The 21,376-nt window shown below is 37.0% G+C and overlaps 1 protein-coding gene across 2 annotated transcripts in view; it reads right to left on the reverse strand.

The window, feature by feature from the left end:
* LOC150080877 (DNA topoisomerase I, mitochondrial-like) overlaps window positions 1–21,376 on the reverse strand; it is a 551,188-nt gene that overhangs the window by 40,676 nt on the left and 489,136 nt on the right. For both annotated transcript variants that reach the window (XM_090381550.1, XM_090381549.1), the window contains one exon: window positions 17,923–18,017. In XM_090381550.1, coding sequence (XP_090237676.1) covers window positions 17,923–18,017 — 95 coding nt within the window. The remainder of the gene's footprint in view (window positions 1–17,922; window positions 18,018–21,376) is intronic.

A 21,376-nucleotide genomic window follows, 5' to 3' on the forward strand; every position in this document is an offset into this window, starting at 1 on the left:
GATTTGGACCCATGTGGCAAGTCACCTGGAATTGATGAAATCCCAGGGAACTGATTAAAGCTACAGGTGTGAAGGGCAGCGAGTGTCTTCATAAAATGAATGTAAAGATTTAGGGGCAAAACTCCAGATTAGTGTACCCCGTCCAACATGGCGGCTAGCAAAACAATGGGAAAGCAGTGATTGACAAGTTGTGACTCTGCCACTATCCTCCTAAGTTGATATTGCCTAGGGTGTTTTGTCCCCATTTGCAGCTGTTTTTAGATTGTGAACTCATTTTTCGATTCAAAAACAGCAGGATGGGGGAATAAACACCCTACCTAAGCTAAGCATCCCCTTCCTCAATGACACTAAACAATTAGAAATAAAATGCCTCCACAATAATCGTGCAATCACTCCATTCTAAGACCACACCCACTACGCAGAGACAAGTGGTACCCAAATAATGGATTTAGGCACTAAAAACTAAATGGAATCCAACCTTTGTACTAAAAAAATAAAATAAATGAAAACAAAGAAAACACCTCGCCAGTCGTCGCTTGAAGGCCGGTATACAGTGCCAATAGCACTCAAACTCCACAGTGAAATTCTCGCTACCTGAGTGCATATGCCGCAACATATATTCTCCACGGTAGGAGTCAAACTGACTATCTAGTCTTTGATGGCAGTTGCCTTTTAATAGCATTCCAGGTTCCCTCGATACTGTTGGTGTTAGCACCAGTTTCAGGATCAGTGAAATGAATTGAGTGATTTACAGAAATATGCTTAAAACCTTCGTCCCCCAGACAATTATAAGACTTCCAACAGTCTGATACTACAGTCATACTGTAGTATCAGACTGTTGACATAATTTACTCCTATTTTCCACCAAACACCCAATGCCCGTTCACTCTTTTACCTCTTTCATACTTCCTTTTGCCAAACTTACTCTCATCAATCTAAACAACAGCACCCACCCCACTTACACTCCTTTCTTGCAAACAAAGATCCACACAAACCTCCCTACAAAAACTTCTCCAATCACACACCATAGTTTGACTAACACATCTCATGAACAATAGTTATTTGGTTTTTTTTTTTTTTTTTAGGAGCATTAGCAACTAAGGCCATATTGCTCCGGGAAATGCGGTGGTCATTCTCTGACCTTTCCTCATCCTCCGTATTTGGTGGTGACGGGCTCGAACCCCGGTCTAATCAAGAAGTGTGTGCTACGCACTGCTGCTCCTTCCCACCTGGCTACGGAGGCGCCCCATGAACAATAAACTCACACGATACCTTCTCAACCCAAATATAGGTGAGAAGAAGCACCTCAATCATACTTAGTCTACTTTCAAAAACCACGATCCCTTGCATACAGATCTTTTAATCTGATGAGGATTGGCCCCTTTCTGTCTACACACCCACTGAAATCCATCTATACGGTCCTTTCGCACGGCCAATTTCATCGGACATTCACACTGGTAGCATTTATACTCAGAGGCAATCAATTTTGCACGCATACACCACTCAATCAGTCTTACATCTGTCCTTTTTTTGACTCATACAAAAATTCCGCATTCATGTATTCCACGGGGAATGAACAAGGGATCCCCCCCCCAAAAAAAAACACAACACAAAAATAACAGAACAACAATTAAAAATAAAAATGTGACTGCAGCAAGAAGAAAAAAAAAAAGCATACAACAACACAGCAAAATAACAAGATGGCACCAAACCACACACCTCCAAACAAGGTGGAGAATAATAGAACAATAATTTCACATTTACTGCCGTCTTTCCTCGCTTTCATCGGTGTACCCTATACTGGAGATCAGCCAATTTGGGAAACAGGACAGTAGCCATCAGATTGGAAGAAATCAATTTTCATTTCCTTACCAAAATAGATATGAAAATTTGCTCAAATTACAGGACCATTAGCCTAATTTCTCACACTGGCAAGATTCTCCTTAAAATCATAAACAGAATTTCAAGAAAACTTGAAGAAATGCCAGAAGAGCAAGCAGGTTTCAGAAGAGGCAGAGGAACCACAGATCAAATCTTGTCTTTGACTGATTACTGAAAAATGCAAAGAATTCAATGTTCCAGTCATTTTGTGCTTTATAGATTATTCAAAAGCATTTGATTGTGTTCAACATGAGAAACTATGGGAAACGATGACTATTATGGGATTCCCAATTCACATAATTCAGCTGATTAATCTACTGTACCAGGAACAGGAAGGTACTGTGAGAACCAACATGGGAAACACGAACTTTTTCAAAATCGGTAACGGTGTCAGGTAGGGCTGTATTTTGTCACCTCACCTTTTTAATTTTTATGCCGAAGATATTATTGGGTGAAGATTTGGAAGATTTAGAGACTGGCATCAAAATTGGAGAACTGAAGATAGACAACCTTCATTATGCAGATGATACTATGTTAATTTGCAATTCCAAGGATCATCTTAGAGAAACTGAGGAGTATGTGAAGCAAGTGAGAAAAAAGGATTGTTTCTGAATGTGTGTAAAACTAAATTTATGGTGATTGATGATAATCACAGTTCTAGTAGAGTTAACGGGCAAGATGTTGAAGAAGTTGATGAATTTGATTACTTAGGGTCAAGAATAAATAAAAATGGTGACTGCTCTGACAAAATTATGGAGAGATGAACATCCTCAAGATGAAACTGATAATCATCGATTTGTTATTTTTCCAGTTGCCCATGGATGTGAAGGATGGAATCTGAGGAGGGTTAACAGGAACAAAATTGAAGCATTTGAAATGTGGTGTTATAGGAGAATACTACGCATTTCTTACCTTGATCAAAGAACAAATGAGTGGGCATCGAATAAAATTAGCAGGCCTAAAATTCTTCTTCATAGCATCAACAGAAGAAAAAAATTTTTTGGATACACACTAAGGAGAGAAAACTTTCTGTTGAAGAATATAATTGAAAGAAAAATCGAGGGGAAGAGGTGCAGAGAAAGACCTGCAACTAGGTGGAAGGATGGGAACAGTGAACTTTTGGACATAACATTTTGCGATGCTGCTCGTATACCACATGATCGATGCAGCTGGAGGAATTTGTTGGTGGCCACAACAGCTCCTCAGAGGGCTATGTGACTGAAAAAAGAAAAAGACGTACAACAATCAGCACAAAATATTTATTTGATAACCATTAAACTGCAAATTTCAGAGAATTTCACTATTCATTAGACTCAAATGGCAAATGATAGCATGTAATGGAGCAAACTTTGCAATTACATGGGAAATACGAAGCATGTGGTGTGTGCATGTCGAAACTGTATCATGGTGTGCTAGTCAGCTACCATTTAATCTGCATTACACCTTGCACTTTCATTAAACAGAGATCCAACTATATATTTAAATTAATGATTTAGGTTCATTTACTTTGTGGCCTGCAAAAGTTTTTTTTTCACAGTCCCCTAATTGGTGACTCCTGGTAATATGGTATGATGTTTATTCATTAGTAATGATGCATACAACTTCAAATACATACAGTTAAAAACTCAATGCCTGAAATGCAAAACTATCACTTCCTCCATTTACATAACACTAGTGGCCCCACACAAATGATTGTTACTTGGCAGCATTGTACTTAATACAAGTAACATGTATTAATTTTACTTTTAAAATGAACATCCTATAGAAGGGGAGTGAGGGGGCCATACTTATCAAAAGCAGCATGAGCACAACAAAAGCTTTCCTAGATTCAGAACTTAATGAATACAAGCATAGGATTTTTGTGGTGTAAGACAGCTGAAAAGGTGAAAGAGAGTAGGTATGCTATAGACCAGAATATTGTGAAGAGTATGGCAAAAGTCTCTACATGCAGATGGAATGAGTGAGCAAGCATGAATGTCCTTTTATGGACAATTCAATTTGCCTCTTATCAGATGCAGTAAGTGGAAAGTAGTCACTATAGGGGACAAAATTTTAAAATAAACTAGATAATTATTATTTATATCAGCATTTCAGAGAAAAGACTAGGGGCAAGAATATTCTAGACCTGATCATCACCCTCAAAGTACAGTGCGTCAGAGGGATAGCAATACAGGAACCATTAACAGGATGTGATCACACAGTTTTAAGTTGGATGATGAAGAAAGAGCTGCAGTAAAAAAAAAAAAAAAAAACCTAGAACACCCTTATGAGAAAGATGTTGAATATGTGGGCTTCAGAGCTTGGTAATTAGGCATCTTAGAGAAAACAGCTAGATGAATAGGTGAAGTTTTAACAGTTATGATTCCAGTATGTGATCATTAATACCCATATTGCATGATAAAACCTGTATGTTGCTGCAATAAATGCATAACCTTTTGTTAACGGTTGTGTCTCAGTAAATTTCTCCTGTCTATGTTTACATGATCACAGTAGCTGAATATCTTGTTAGGGTTAAATTTGAAAGTGTCTGCAATTCTGCACAGACACGATAGGAGGGGGTATATGACGAGAGCCTTGTCAATCAATTCGGTCCTGAAGAGGTTGTGCAAAGTTCACAGGGTAGACTTTTTTTTCAGCTTGGTCTGTGCTTGCTAACAGGAGAGGCTGCTTCTACAGGGATGGAATACACTTAAATAGAAAGGGTGCAAGAATATTTGCTTATGCTATAGAGAAGTGTTAGGTGGGTCGGAAAAACAGCTAGATTGGGGGGGGGATTCACAGTAGTTGCAGGCAGAGGCGAAAGTGATTATTGCACAGCTTTTATTGTAATAAGTAGCCTAGAGAGCAAATTGCTGGCAACTTCAAGAGCTGCTGGGAGTCATCATGGAACAAGTAAATACACGGGCAACCAGAGGGAGTAATATTCTTGATCTGATTATCAGCAGTGATTATTCATGCATTAGGGTAACATGCATTAGGAGTAAGAACAGGTGCATGTATACTTGCATGTACACTAATGCTAGGTTTTTTTTTTTTTTTTTTTTTTTAAGGAGCATTAGCAACTAAGGCCATATTGCTCTGGGTCATGCGGTGGTCATTCCCTGACCGTTCCGCATCCTCCGTATTTGGTGGTGACGGGCTTGAACCCCGGTTTAATCAAGAAGCGTGTGCTACGCACTGCTGCTCCTTCCCACCTGGCTACGGAGGCACCGACTAATGCTAGAAGTATAGTAAATAAAATTGATGAACTTGAAGTGCTGATCAAGATATCAAAGGCAGATATTGTTGGGATATCAGAGACATGGTGTCACACAGATATAAGCAGTGCAGAATTGGAATTTGGGGAGAACAATATGTACAGAAGGAACAGACAGGGTAGGAAGGGAGGAGGGGTTATGCTGTTAGTTAAGAAACACAAAATCTAAGGAACAGCATCCAATTAATGTTGGTGACAATGCAATGTTGAGTCTGTTTGGTGTGACATAAGCACTGGGAAAGAAAAAATGAGAGTAGGTGTGTTATAGGCCTAATGAATCTGATGAGTATAATGAGCAATTGTGCAGAGAAACAGTGAGCTGGTAAATCAGAGGTCCTATAATGGGAGATCTTAATTTCCCAGAGACTGAATGGAACTGGTGGGTTGATCATTTGCAAGCTAGCAAGATTTTTGTGGATTTATTGGAGGATTGTTTTCTACAGCAACGTGTTTGAAGGGCAACCAGAGGGAGTAATATCCTTGTTCTGATTATCAGCAGTGATTATTCATGCATTAAGGATTTGCAGATAAAGGAACCACTAGGTGAAAGTGATCACAGTCTACTGATGTGGGATTTACTTAAAGTTGTAACTACCATCAAAGGTAAAGGTAAGGGTTTTTGTTTTCGTAAATGTGACTACAGTGGTCTGAGACAGTTTTTAAATTCTATACAGTGGGATCAACTGATGATGTTACCAACAGTGAATTCTAAATAGGAAGCCTTCAGGGACTTAATCATGGAGGTAAGTAGGCTTTTCAAACCAATTAAGAAATACTGTTCAAGTTTCAGGCCTAAATGGATGTCGGATGAATTAATGAGGCTCATGGCATAGAAGAAAAATGAATGGGATGCATATAAATTATCAGGTGACACAGAAGCCCATGGCAGATATAAGCTAGTCTGTAATCAAGTCACAAAGGAGGTTAGGCAGGCGAAGGCAGATTATGAGAAATCTTTGGCAAAGGATGCAAAGAAAAACAGCAGCGTTCTTTACTTATGTAAACTCTAGAATGAAGGGGATGAATCAGATTGGTCCACTTAACAAAGATGATTTGATTATTAGTGATCCTGCTCAAGTAACTGATAAACTGAATGACTATTTTGCATCTACATTCACACGAGGAGTTATTCAAGGAGGGGGAATGCCAGAAGTTTATCAAACTCTAACAGGGAGCTAAGTGATTTTGTAATAATTAAGAGGAAAGTGGAGGAGAAATTGTTGAAATTAAACATAAAAAAGGCACCTGGGTAGATGGAATCTATCCAGTATAATTATTAGAGCATCCTTAGATTCAGGGGAGGTCCCCATGGACTGGAGATGTGCAAATGTATACCCAATTCACAAAGGGGGTTCAAAGGGTGACACAAATAATTATAGACCTGTCAGTTTAACTTCTGTTCTGGGGAAAATAATGGAGTAACTAGTTAAAGAGGTGATACAGGATCACCTAGACAAGACAGCAGAAATAATTCAGACGCAGCATGGGTTTGTTAAGAAGTCTTGTCTGACCAACTTGATTGGATACTACGATGTGGTCACAAAGGACCTGGATGCAAAAAATAATTTTTGATATCATATACTTGGATTTCGTTTTGATACTGTTGAACATGGAAGACTGCTGTACAAATTGGAGCGGTCTGGCATTAAGGGCAAGTTGCTGCAATGGATAAAAGGATGGTTGAGTGGGAGGCAGCAGAGAGTGGTATTAAATGGACACTGCTCTACGTGGACTAATGTTATTAGCGGAGTCCCGAAGGCTTCAATGCTGGGCCCATTGTTGTTTTGTGTATTTATCAATGATATTGATGAAGGTATATCAGGCTTAATGTCGAAATTTGCAGATGATACAAAGGTTGGCAGGGTTGTTAATAACAGTATGCTACTGGATCAGGATCTAGAAAAGTTAGGCAGATGGGCTGAGAAGTGGCAACTGAAGTTTTAACATTGACAAATGCAAAGTACTCCATATGGGCAGCAGTAACCCAAGAGAAATATACCAACTCTGTGGGACTACACTCAGGGAGATGGAGAATGAAAAAGACCTGGGAGTAATTGTGCAGTCAAATATGTAGTCCTCTGAGCAGTGCAGTCGGGCTGCCACAGCACCTAGGTGGTAGATGACTTTCATCAACCGGTGAAATACCACCACTTTGCTTATTGGAGGCTTGAAGTGGTGAAACCCATGTTTAGTCTCTAGAGCAAAGTTTCTGGCATCCCTCTCCATCCCATACTTCTCCTTCAACCCATGCACGGTACTAAGTACTATAGGTTTTGATACCTTTCATGTTTGGGGTTTTCATAAAAAAAAAAAAAAAAAAAAAAAGGTCATGGAGTTTTGTCAATGATATATGGGAATTTTGCTAGCAAAGATTAGGAGGTGTGATTATACCTTTGTATAAGGCAATGGTCAGGCTACACCTGAGTACTGTATACAGGTCTGGAGGCCTCATTTTAGGAAGGATGTAGAGTTGCTAGAAGGAGTACACAGAAGGGCAACAAGATTGGTGACAGGAACAAAGGGGTGCACTTACGAAGAAAGGCTTAAGTTCTGCAAGCTGCAGCATTTGGAGACTAGGCACCCACGAGGTAATCTGATCGAGGTGTATAAGGCCTAGAATGGTTTGAGCAGGCTCAATGCTGACAAGATATTTCCGCTTGCTCAGATTAAGAATCCGAGGGGGCACTGAAATTGAGGAAAGACAGTTGTAGAACAGATGTGTGGAAGTTTGGTGGTTGAAAAGATGGGTGGTTGATTGCTAGAACAGAATTCCATCTGTTGTTGTGGAAGTTGATAGCTTAAATAAATTTAAAGCTGAACTAGACAAACTGGAGTGATCAGATGGGTGAAGTGGGAAGTTTTTTTTTTTTTTTTGGGGTGGTGCTGCTTTTTTGCATCATATGCCTCAACTAATGCTAATGCCAATCTGAATGTTTCCAACATTTTGGACAGTATTAAAAGAACTAGCTGTTGTTGTTGTGGGGGTTTCACGGTGCATAAGCTACTTTGGCTATAACGCGCCTATTCATTTATAATAAAAAGAAAATGAGAAAGTATCGTACTGTCTGAAAAGTCCTTAATGAGAAAAGATTAAAAATTCCAGTTTGCTTGAGAAAGCGGAAAAATTCAGAAATATTGGCCTTGTCACCAATCAAATTCTCTAGGGTTATTGGTTGTTGAAGGATAACCAATGATTGTAGAGTTTAAATTCTGTCTTGTTTATAATAGGGGCAGTCAATGAGAATGTGTTTAACAGTCATATTTATATAGCAATGTGGACACTGTGGTGGATCATCTCCTGTGAGTAAATGAAGGTGGGTCAGGTGAGCATGATCTATTCTTGCTCTCAAAAGGATTACTTCTTTTACTTCTCGAAAGGATTACTTCTTCTCGTCTTGATGTCCGGGGACCGGAGAGCCAGATTTTCGGAACCTGTTTAATCTGAAAGAGTTTATTATTAGTTTGGGAATGCCATAGTACTGTCCATTCTGATAGGCATTCAGCATGAATCATTTAGTGCATAGTCTGATGCTGGAACAGGGATATTGGTTAAATCTAAGCTGGTTGGGTTTTTTGCAGCTTTATCAGCCAGTTCATTGCCCAAAATACAAGAATGTGCTGGTATCGAACAGAAGGTGACTAGTTAGTGGTATTTTTCAATCTTCAGTAATAATTTTCTAATTTCATTTTTTTTTTTTGGTAGTTGTTGGTGCATAGGCTTCTGTGGCCATAATGCACCTCCCAAGGTTTTTGCAGTACTTTGATCCAAGCCCGAGGCGGGAATTGAACTCGCGACCTTTGTGTTGCCAGGCAGGCACTTTACCCACCCAGCTAGCCCGGTCGGCAATTTCATTTATAACAGAGTGATTTTTTAACAGATAATGTGATTTGTCACATTATCAATAGGCTGGAGGCGGATTTTTTTTCCATCTAGGGTGATTGATGACTGAAATTTTGTCCAATTTGCACAGACAAATTTCCATTTTCTGCAGGGTTGAGTTGAAGGAGTCAATGCTATCAAAAAGTTGCATACTATTGGAAAGTGGTCACTGCCCATGGGCAGTGACCACTTTCCAATGGTGCATCAGTGTTCAGTATGGTGAGATTTAGTGCCTGTAAAAAGCTTTCAATGAGTTGACCCAGTATATCTAATTTAGTAGCGCCCCGTAAGGGTTGGTGCCCATTAAAGTCCCCTAATATACAGAGAGGTGGAGGTATCTGTATGAAGAGGTCTTCAATATCTTTTAAAGAGTAAGTATGGTTTGGTGGTAAGTAGATGGAGACAAGTGTTATTGCAATATGAAGAGTTATACGAATAGCAACAGCTTCTATTTCCGTTTGAAGTGGGATATGTTTAGTTGGGATCTTTAATTTACTAGGATTGCCATACCACCATGGGCGGCATTAGCTGTATTTTGATCTCTTTGATAAAGGCAATAGTCCTTTATTGAAGGAGAAATTTGTGAGGTTAGGTACATTTCCTGAAGACAAAGGGCAACTGGAGAATAACGGCTAATTAGATCTTGGATATCTTCTGTGTTGCAATGAAAGCCTCTGCAGTTCCATTGTAAAATACAAGGCATTATTTGTTTTTAGTTGATGGAGCTGATTCTGACTGCTTTTTGATGGTGACTGGTTTATGACGTTCCAATTTCTGTTTGTCTTATTTTAGGAAAACTGGCTGACCAGTGACCATTTCTTCTTCTTCAGCATGGATTTCTAAAATAGGATCTTCCCGTATAGGTGTGCCATCTGTGTCCATGGTTGTGTCCTGAATATTTTTCATAGCATTTGAGTTTGTAATACAAGATGTGGTAGCAATCACTGGAGGAGGCGGTGCTGCTGGAATTGTTAGAGGAGTATTATTTGCTTGGTCTGAGGTCTTGGATTGTTGCTTGTGTACACTTGGTTGTAGCTCAGCGAGGACATTTCTAGCCCAATCAGAAATTGATTTAGTAGTGGGAACCGTGACATTAGTTTGAATGTCTGTTTGATATTTTTTTACAGCATTTGCATAGGTAATATTTTGGTGACTTTGTTCTCAATCTTGTATTTTACTATTTTTTCTCGGCTTTCCATTTTTCATGTCTTGGAATATGCAGGATGGTCACCCTTGCAATTTGGACAGATCATTTTTGCAGATGTACAGTCACTTTGTGTGTGGTCTGAGGATCCACAGTTGGGGAAAACAGGAATTCCTCTACATACAGTTTGAGAATGGCCATACTTTTGGGATTTATATCATCTTAAAGGGTTGGGAATGTAGGGGCAAATGGGGCAAAATAAATAATCTGCTTTTACAGCAGAGGGCAAGTTGGGCATATTGAAAGTAAGAATAATATTTCTGGTAGGTGCCAGTTGATTATCTTTTTTAATCATTATTCTTTTTGCTTCAATTACATTCTGTCCCTGCAGTTCTTGGGTAATTTCTTCCTTAGTGACATTTAATAAATCCCAACTCGATATGACACCCTTAGATGAATTTAGGGTTGCATGAGGAGATATTTTAACAGGAATGCCAGCAAAGCTTGTTAATTGTAAGAGCTTTTCAGAATATCTTTGGTTCATGGTTTCTATTAGTAAGTCTCCCGATTGCAGTCTCTTCAGCATCTTGGGAGATCCTGCAATACCCTTCAGATGTTTCTATATCACAAAGGGAGACAATTTACTCATAGGCTGATAACTAAGAGAGTGGAAGATTAAGAAAAACGGGCTGGGTTGCAACATCTGATCAGTCTTCTGTCTTTTCAGATTGTCATTTTCTGTGTCTACTTGGTTTGTGTTTGTCATGTTTGCTCCTTTTAGCCTTTGGCAAGAGGACTTATCTCCCAAGGTTTCTGGTCCCACCACGGGGAGGCAGGAGCAGTACCGCTAGGAGGCCAAGCAGTTGAAGTGTTAGTTGGTTAGTGGAAATAGAAATATATGGATAAATAAAGAAAGGCAAGTTTCCTTTCTGTGTTCTAACTTGTGGCTTTTAAGTGTAGAACGGTTTTAAAAATAAGACTGCTAAAAGAAACGTACAAACTTAGAAATAACTTTAGTCACTTTTGATGAGCACTCTATAGATTACAGAAAAATCGTTTGACCTCGAATTCGCTTGGCACTCGGGGCCTCAAAGAACTAGTGACAGTATTAATGTCCACGAGGGGGTAGAGATGAGGGCAGATTACGAGATATCTTTGGCAAAGGATGCAAAGAAAAACAGCAAAGAGTTCTTTACTTATGTAAACTCTAGAAGGAAGGGGATGAATCAGGTTGGTCCACTTGATATCAATGGTTCAACTGTTGATGATCCTGCTCAGGTAGCTAACAAACTAAATGAATATTTTGCATCGACATTCACACATGAGGAGTTATTCAGGGAGGGGAATGCCAGAGGTATATTCAACTCTGCCAGTAAGATAATCTTCTAATAATTGAGAGTAAAGTGCAGGAGAAATTGTTGAAGATAAACACAAGAAAGGCACCTGGGATGGATGGAATCTAACCAGTTATATTAAAAGAGGTGGCAAAGAAAGTAAGCAAACCCTTAGCCATAATTATGAGAGCTTCCCTGGACTCAGGGGAGGTACCCATGGACTGGAGATGTGCAAATGTGATCCCAATCCACAAAGGAGGATCAAAGGAAGATACAGGTAATTACAGACCTGTTAGTTTAACTTCTGTTCCAGGGAAATTAATGGAGACACTGGTTAAAGAAGCATTGCAGGACCATCTAGACAAGACTTCAGTTATAGCTTGGACACAGCATGGGTTTGTTAAGGGGAAGCTTGTCTGACAAATCTGATTGGATACTATGATGTAGTCACAAATGAACTGGATGCAAAGAATAACTTTGATATCATATATTTAGATCATAGAAAAGCCTTTGATACTGTTGCACAAATTGGAGCAGTGTGGCATTGGAGGCAAATTGCTGCTATGGATAAAAAGATGGTTGAGTGGGAGAAGACAGAGTGGTAATCAATGGACACTGCTCTTCGTAGACTAATGTTATTAATGGAGTCCGTCAGGGTTCAGTGTTGGGTCCATTGTTGTTTTCTGTATTCATAAATGATACTGATGATGGTATATCAGGCTTAATGTCCAAGTTTGCAGACGATACGAAGGTTGGCAGGGTTGTTAATGACTAATGACAGTACACTGCTGAAACAGAATCTAGAAAAGTTGAGCAGATGGGCTGAGAGGTGGCAAATGAAGTTTAACATTGACAAATGTAAAGTACTACATATGGGAAGCAGTAATCCCAGAGTAACGTATCAACTCTGTGGTACCACACTGACAGTGGTAGAGAATGAAAAGGACCTGGGGGTAATTGTGCAGGCAGATTTGAAGTTTTCTGAGCAGTGCAGACGGTCTGCAAGAGTAGCTCATGGTGTCTTGTCAATGATATACAGGAATTTTTATAGCAGGGATAAGGAAGTGATTATCCCCTTGTATAAGGCAATGGTAAGGCCACACCTTGAGTACTTTATACAGGTCTGGAGGCCTCATTTTAAGAAGGATGTAGAGCTGTTGGAACGAGTACAGAGAAGGGCAACAAGATTAGTGAATGGAACAAAGGGTTGCTCTTACGAAGAAATGCTTAAGTTTTGCAAAATAGTGTCTGGAGACTAGGCACATGCGAGGTGATCTGATTGAGGTGTATAAAGTGTTGAATGGTTTGAGCATGCTCAATGCGGATGGGATTCTTCCTCTTGCTCAGAATAATTGCCTGAGAGGGCATAAATTCAAATTGAGGAAAGACAGTTGTAGGATAGATGTGTGGAAGTTTGCCTTTAGCCAGCGGGTGGTTGATTGTTGGAACAAACTTCCATCTGTCGTTGTAGAAGTTGATAGCTTAAATAGATTCAAGGCAGAACTTGACACACATTTGGAGCAAGTGGTTGGGTGAAATAAGGGTTTTTTTTTGGTTGATGCTATATAAGCTTGCTTTCTTGTATCGTGTTTTTCTAATGCTAAATGCTAGTACAAGATGAAATGTTGGCAGATTGTGAAACTCTCTTTCACTGTGAAGAAAATGTTCCTGAAATTACAGTATATTTGAGTGTTAAAACAAACATCTCTCTTTTTTTTTTTTCATAATCGATGTACTCTGAGATCAGTGTATAACAAACTATAAGAATTATTTTGCAAAATCTTTAGTTAAGTGTACTAATATTGTATGTATCATGTAAGTATGAAAAAAATCGTTTCTTAATATGCATGTATTAATAAAAATTGTTTTAAAATGTTAGAAAATATTTATTCTCACTTTTTTGCAATTTATTTCTCACCTTTCATCTCATCTCTCAACATTCAGAATATATTTCTGAATGCTGAATTATTTTTAATTGCTAAAAGTGTCATATTTCTTTATAACAAAATTTACGCTTAATGGATTTTTTCAAGCAAACAATTGGTTTCATTATATAGAGGACTGACTGTATTTTACTAGTAACAAAATAAAAATAATGTATTCTTAATGAAAATCCACCAATGAAACTAAATTTTTTATTCATGTTACAACTGATATTGTTAGTAGAAATTATCGCAATCCATTTAGTTGCAGTAGTCTCTGCATATTACATTACTATGAGCAAAAGCATATTTTTTGTGATTCAAATAACTTTCTGTCGTCATTTTTGCGATGTCCCAAGATGAAATGTTGAAAGAGACAGCGACAATTTTGCAATATATGAATAGGGCAAATACACAATTAATAGTTTGTTTTGAAGTGGTGTTCTTTTTGTTTATAATAAAAATAAAAATTTCATCAAAGGAAATACTGCATTATCTTTCTAAGTGATGTATCTGATTCCAGAAACTGCAATTTTGTGATAGTGAAAAAAAATTATAAATTTGGGATTTATAATCACTTACAGAAAAAAATATCAGGGAGCAACAGTGTTATTACAAATTTCGAAAATAACAGAGTAATGCCAATTTCAAATTTCTATAAAGTATGGCTAAGAATGCAAATCTGACAATTCTACCTCCCATTTTGTGACATCACACTTCTAAGCTTTTGGTTTGTCACCAGTCGGTGAGTATTTCAGTTGAATCACACAAGTGCTCAAGTGTGAGTGTAATCGCAGGTTAAAAGAAATGAAAGCGCAATTAAAATTTTGTTGTTCAGTTGTTTTGTCTCCACAACTTTAAAAAAGTAAGTTTTAATAAATTCTTAAAAACAAACCTTTCTTTTATGTCCATAATTTCCTTTAGTTGAACTGTAACCATATATTTTATTTTTATAGGTTATAAAATTATATGTAATTATTAGTTATTTAAAATATGTTAACAGGGCCAATATGACAGGAAAATATAATGGTGTACAGGCAATAATAATAATTTTTTTTTTTAATTTGCAATGTCTGTACCATGTTTGGTACATAGTTTTAATTTAGCTAGTGTACATGCAGTGTCAATAACGTCTGGAATGAAGTTTTTTTTGGTGCTGTTCAAAGAATGTACTTTTTTTTTGGTTCCATTAGTTGCTGGGAAATTTTAATAAATACTTTGAAGAAGATTTCATTTAAAGGACACAAGATGGTTGTCCAAAGAACAAGCTATAAAATTTTTGTTTTTATAAGTACCAAAAGTTCGTGAAGTCTTAATTAATATTGAAGATACGTCTGTAAATGCAGAAATAAGCAGTATTGCTCAAAGTCTGCTTTTACAAACAGACTATCCATTTTTATGAAGATTGTCTATATAGAATTAAATTCCTCATAATACTGATTGTGTAAATAAATTTTGCATTCAAGTGAATATCTGGTAGTTGGTTGCCATTGGCAACTTGCCAACATACATTTTTTATAGGTGAAATTAATCAAAGTCACTGCAACGTGCGCAGTGCAGATTTCATTGTTGACCATGATGGGTGTGTAGCCACAATGTCGGTGTCTTTTTGTTATTTGTTTGAATTCCCATTAAGTAACTAAATAATATCAGTGTTAGGTCAATACATAACATTCAACAGTGTAATTATGTGATTACAATTTAACTGCAAATTGAGCTTGAACTTGCTAAGTTGAAGTTATATTATGAAGTGATGTGTAAGTAAAACATTATTTCTACGACACACGATTTTGTGAAATTTGATTCAATCATGGCCTCCAAGCTTCCCCATGAAGTAAATCACGTGATAGTGAATAAACTTCAGCAACTTAGTTTTTCACAATTATCTCTCCAAGAAAAAAAAAAAGTGATTAAAAAAGAAGGCCGCCCCACACGAAAGATTCAAATTTCTCAGCGGGTAATAAGTAATAATAAGAAATATATTTGCAGTTTTAAAACTGAATGGTACCAAAGGAAAAGTTGGCTTTGCGGTTGGGAAGTTAAAAATGCATTGTTTTGTTTTCCATGTCTACTGTTCGGAGGTGACTTAATGTGGACAAAAAGTAGCTTTACAAACATAAACAGAATGAAAGAATAAACTCTAAAACATGAGAGTTCTAAGAAACATATTGATAACATGGTTTGACTATTGCTTTTAGAAAGCATAAATATTAAAGAACAGCTTAGTGAGTCTACAGACTTTCGATCTGCAAACATAACAGAAAAGTTACCAGGAAATGCGAGGTGTTATCTACTGCATTAAATTTTGTGGACAGTTTGAAATTCCTTTACGTGGACATGACGAAAAAGACGATTCTAAAAATTCAGGAGTATTCAGAGGATTAATAAATTTCACCTGTACATTAGATTCCAATTTAAAGAACCATTTAGAAAGTAATACAGCATTTAAAGGCATTTCAAAAACTATTCAGAATGATATTCTTGACTGTTTGCTGCAAATATGCCGGGATGAAATAAAAAGAGAAATTAAAGAAGCTTCATTCGTAGATGTCATGGCTGATGACACAACAGATGTTTCAGAACTGAGATATGAACTGAATGGAGACATTTTTGAGTGTTTTTGGGGTTTTTTCACTCTGGAAAACCAAATGGCAGATGGAATATCAAAGTGCATTCTAGATCAGTTAGACATGATCCTTGAAGGAAATACTCAAAAAATGGTTCTCAGACATTCGATGGTGCAAGTGTGATGAAAGGCAAGAAAGGGGGAGTTCAGGCTAAAATAAAAGAAGTGTACAAAAATGCACATTTTATTCACTGCTATGCACACCAACTGAATCTGATGATGAGAAATGCAGCAAGTAGTACCTGATATTCAAGAATGTTCTTTTCGAACCTCATGTCGATACCAACATTTTTCTCGAGATCACCACAGCATCTCTCTGTTCTCAGAAAGCATATGGACAGCCATGTTGCCCAACCTTCCCCTACAAGATGGAACTTCAATATACGCACAGTGAACAGCATTTATGAAAATTCTGAATCCTTAAAAAAGTCCATGGAGGAACTACAAGCGACAGCAAACACAGATAAGACTATTTCAGAAGCAACTGGAAAAAATTCAAGTTCTGCTTAGAACTTTTCCATCAGATAATGCCTCACATGGAAGTTATTTATAATCAAATGCAATCTCAGAAATTGAGGCAGTTAAAATACACGAATATATAGGAAACTTTAGGAATGCCATTCTAAAAATCAGGAATTCAATTTACTGTGAAAATCGTTCAAAAACACTCATTACTGAAGTGAAGGAAGTATGCAACTATATAAGTGTTGACATAAGTGTGAGATATTCTTTTACAAAGCAATTAATTTCTGCTAAATTGTTTAACAAGGAGAACTTCGTTATTTTTCGTACAAAAATGTTCATGGAAGAGAAAAAAAAAAAAAAAGAGAGAAAAACTTCTTAAGAATTACAAGTTTTCTATAGCAGACATGATCTACACAATTATCGCAAATTAATTGACTTGCTGAAATTTATCTCAGAAAATAATCTAGCTGAAGTTCTTGGTGAACTTACAAAACTCGTAAAAGTTCTTTTGACCATTCCAATGACTACTTCAGAGCCTGAACGCTGCCATTCGATATTAAAAAGAATAAAAACATTTTTTAAGGAGCACTATGAATCAGGAAAGGCTAAATGCTCAAGCAATGCTTTCATCAGAGAAAAGTTTGGTCAACAGTGTACCAAACTTGAATGAAAAAGTCATTAATCTATTTTCAACAAATAAAAACCAAAGTGTGGATTTTGTTTTTAAATAAAAGTTCAAGTCTGTTAATGGTAAATATCTAGTTAATGTTTTGTAGTATTTTTAACTTGCTTATTATTATTACTACTATGTATATCTACATGTCTTATAACCAAGGAAATTTAATGTAACTTTAAGACACAGCAACCCCAAACATCAGAGTCATGAGCCGCCACTGGTCATAAATGTTAAAAATACTCTATGTTATATTTCACAATATTTTGTTTCTATGATTTTATTCTAGATATAAACTACCTGTGATATATTTATTTTTATTTAATTATTTGTAGTTATGTATTTTCTTTGTAGTTTATATAGAAACAAAGTCCCTGTAGATATAAAAGAATATCTGTAAGTTTCTTTTTCTTTGATATTTTTGTTTTGTTTTATTTAAATTATTTTATTAATAAATATATGCAAATCATAGATCGTTGCGATAGTAATTTTTAAACATTCATAAAGATTGACTACCTGCATATAATGAGGGCATACTTATATTACTTTTGCCCCATGCATACGATTGCCTAGTTCTGTCTCTGGGAAAAAGCAATGCCAGGAAAATTTTTCTAGTAAAAACTGTAGTTTACATTTAGTGTGGTATAACAAAAGGATGCAAATCTTACTTATTACGATATACTGATTTTAACATCCAAATCTACATTATTCAATCAGTAGAAATAGTGAAGTATTACTAACTGCTTGTCTTTTTGAGAATCTGAATCTTTATATGCATGCTTAGCTCTCTTTAATTCTTTCTTGTGTTCCTTTATTTGAGTTTCCTTTTCTTCAATCTGTAATGAAATTTAATAATTTTTAACTTTAATTTGTAAGGAAAACTAAGTCTAGAGAAAACAAAAAACTTCAACTAAAGAAGATATACAGCTGTGTACCCACCCATATGTACAAGTAGTGCAAAAGAATCATTTACATATGCGGCTATAATGAAAAACCAAAATTCGTAAAGAAAAGCATCACATATCTCATGTTAGTTGTTTGTTTGTTATCTGATTTTTAGGAGCATTAGTAACTAAGGCCATATTGCTCCGGTCATTCTCTGACCTTTCCGCATCCTCCGTGGTGGGCACGGGCTCGAACCCCGGTCTAATCAAGAAGCGTGTACTACACACTGCTGCTCCTGCCCACCTGGCTACGGAGGCGGCTTCACATATCTCATACTGTGAAGTAATTCACAAGTTATCTATTTCTTATCTTTCAATTCAATAGCACTTCCCTCATGAAAAGAAGTAACATGTTATTTATTTTCAGTGAGTGCCATTACCCAAAGGGACCATTCCAGGAATAATTCTTATCCTCATTAGTGCATGACTGCCTAGTTATGCATTCAGTGTAGGAATAAAATCCTGGTTGTGATAATTTTCCACATCATGAGAGATGCTAAAAAGGCGCAACGTTGTAAAGTGCAGAGCTAAAATGCTGTATGCTATAGAAGGCAGTGGCAGAACTAGGGTGGAGAAACTGGGGGTCATACTTCAAGAGTCTGTGAAGCAGATAAGTATGGAATTGAGGAATAGAAAGAACCAGTGCTCAAATTTTTAGTTTACCACAGTGAGGGTAACACTTATAAAAATTGTAATAATATATTTGTAAGAAATTACATCAATTTTTTCTGTGGAATGCTTCCAGTCAATTCTCTCTCATATGTGATGAATAAAATAAGATGAAAAAAAGTGAAAAAACGAATTGATGAATTCCCTCACTCATAGAGATACGACCAAATCTGATGCGCAACGGAATCAAAAGCCAACAGCCCAACCCGACCCCAAAACACACCAAACCACCGCAGCAAGACCATGAGTGCGAGAAGACGTGAGGTAATATCTTACTTTTTAATATATAAAAAAATCGTGGAAGTTATTGAGCCCTGTAGCTCTGAATTTTTCACAATATATTTGTGGAAGTGAGTCATTATTATTTTTAGAAATCAGTTTATTTATAAAATTCATTCACATATTCATCCATTTATTTCATACTTCTCAAGCGTGAAATAAATGGGCGAATAAACTTCTCAAATCATATTTAGAAATTGTACATCACCAAAACATACTTCTTACTGTTCCTGTGCTTGCATTAGTGTTCTTTCCCTTCAAAGCAATTTGCACAATGCTAAATAATTTCTTCAACTATTATCATACCCGGGGCCCTTAGACAGCCAGAATATACAAGGGAATTGGATTATAGGCCAAAATATTGTATATTTGGAAAAAAAATATATATAAATAAATAAATAATAATAATAATAATAATAAAAAAAAAAAAATAAAAAAAAAATATATATACACACAGTGTGTCTCAAAAATACACGGCATAACCTCAGGAATGAGTTCCTTATATGTAGACAATAAAAATATTTTATATCAACATATTTAGTTCAGGAAATACTTGGTTTCCGAGTTTTGAAGGTCTATCTATGACACTTAACTGTTCACATCACCTTATAGTAATTGTTCAAAATGTCCACCTTCTGGCTGAACACAGGCCTCACATTAACGTCTCATGGACTCGTGAAGATGATGCCAAATTCCTGGCACCTTTCGTGGTACAAACGACGAGCCTCCAGAGCATTGCCATCCGCCAAACTGTACATAAAGTGCATATCCGCTTGCTCCTGATTTGAGTATGTGGTCGGAAGGGAAAACCACCTGCGGAAGATAAGACATTCCGGTTAATAACTCGGGGACTAAGCATTTCCGGAACTGTTGATATAAAATATTTTTATTCTCTATTTATGAGGAACTCATTCCTGAAGTTATGCCGTGTTATTTATGCTGTTAACACATGGCATAAATTCAGGAATGAGTTCCTCATATGTAGACAATACAAATATATTCATATCAACATAGTTCCGGAAATGCTTGGTTCCCGAGTTATTAACTGGAATGTCATCTCCCGCAGGTGATTTCCTTCACCACAAGGTAATGAGACAGAATCTGGTGGTTTTCCATTCCAATCATGTACTCAAATCAGGAGCAAGCAGATGTACGGTTTGGTGGATGGCAATGCTTTGGAGGCTCATCATTTCAAGATAATAAGTACACTAACCTCCCAATGATGACTTATAACGGCAATTCTTGTCGCTTTTTGTTTGATTTTTTTTTTTTTTTTTTCTAATTTGTAATCTTGAGGAGTCCCAGTTAATCCAATCTCGGTAAACTCAGCGTCTGCTGTACTTTATCATTACTGTATTTAATGTTGGTAATGTCTTACCACGTGTTTAATTTATCAATTAAACTTTATTACAAGAAAATCACGTTATATATATGGGGGTCAGCAGGTGTTCGCTTATATCTGCGGTTTCAGCCTTCCACAGTAGGTCTAGGAACATATTCCCCACGGATACGGGGAGGGGGTCTTACTGTATATGGTTGCTGAGCATATAGAGATGTCAATGGCTGAGGTAGATCTTGTAGGAAGACGCGTATAAGTGCGGGCTCCATTATTGAAAATTATCAGACTGTGCTGATCAAGAAATTTTTCAATAGTTTGTCCATTCTCGTCCAGGTTATTGTTTCCCCACAGCAGATGGTGACTTGAGATCTCCTAGGATGCAGTAGGGTTTGGGAAGTTGTATCACTAATTCTTCTAAGTCTGCATTGCTTATATTTTGGTTAGGTGGCAAGTATAACGAGACTGGTTAGATCGAAGTTAACACTGACTCGTGCGGCAACTGCCTCAAAGTTTGTTTTTAGTAGGATTGGTTTTGAGAGTTGATGATCAGCGCTACCCCTCCATGTGCAAGATTGTTCGGATTGTGTGCAACATGATCTTTCTGATGTATTCAGTCTCTAATCAAGTCACAAAGGAGGTTAGGCAGACGAAAGCAGATTACGAGAAATCTTTGGCAAGAAAAACAGCAAGCATTTCTTTACTTATATAAAGTCTAAAGGAAGGCGATGAATCTGATTGGTCCACTTGATATTGATGGTTCGCCTGTTGATGATCCTGCTCAGATAGCAAACAAACTGAATGAGTATTTTACATCTACATTCACACACGAGGAGTTATTAAGGTTTCAAAATGCCAGAAGGTTATCAAATTGTAGCAGGGTGCTTAATAATTTTGTAATAACTGAGAGAAAAGTGGAAGATAAATTGTTGAAATTAAACATAAGAAAGGCATCTGGGGTGGATGG

Source organism: Mastigoproctus giganteus, chromosome 9, assembly GCF_048544385.1.
Source record: "Mastigoproctus giganteus isolate SK-2022 chromosome 9, ASM4854438v1, whole genome shotgun sequence".
NCBI classification, from domain to species: domain Eukaryota; kingdom Metazoa; phylum Arthropoda; class Arachnida; order Uropygi; family Thelyphonidae; genus Mastigoproctus; species Mastigoproctus giganteus.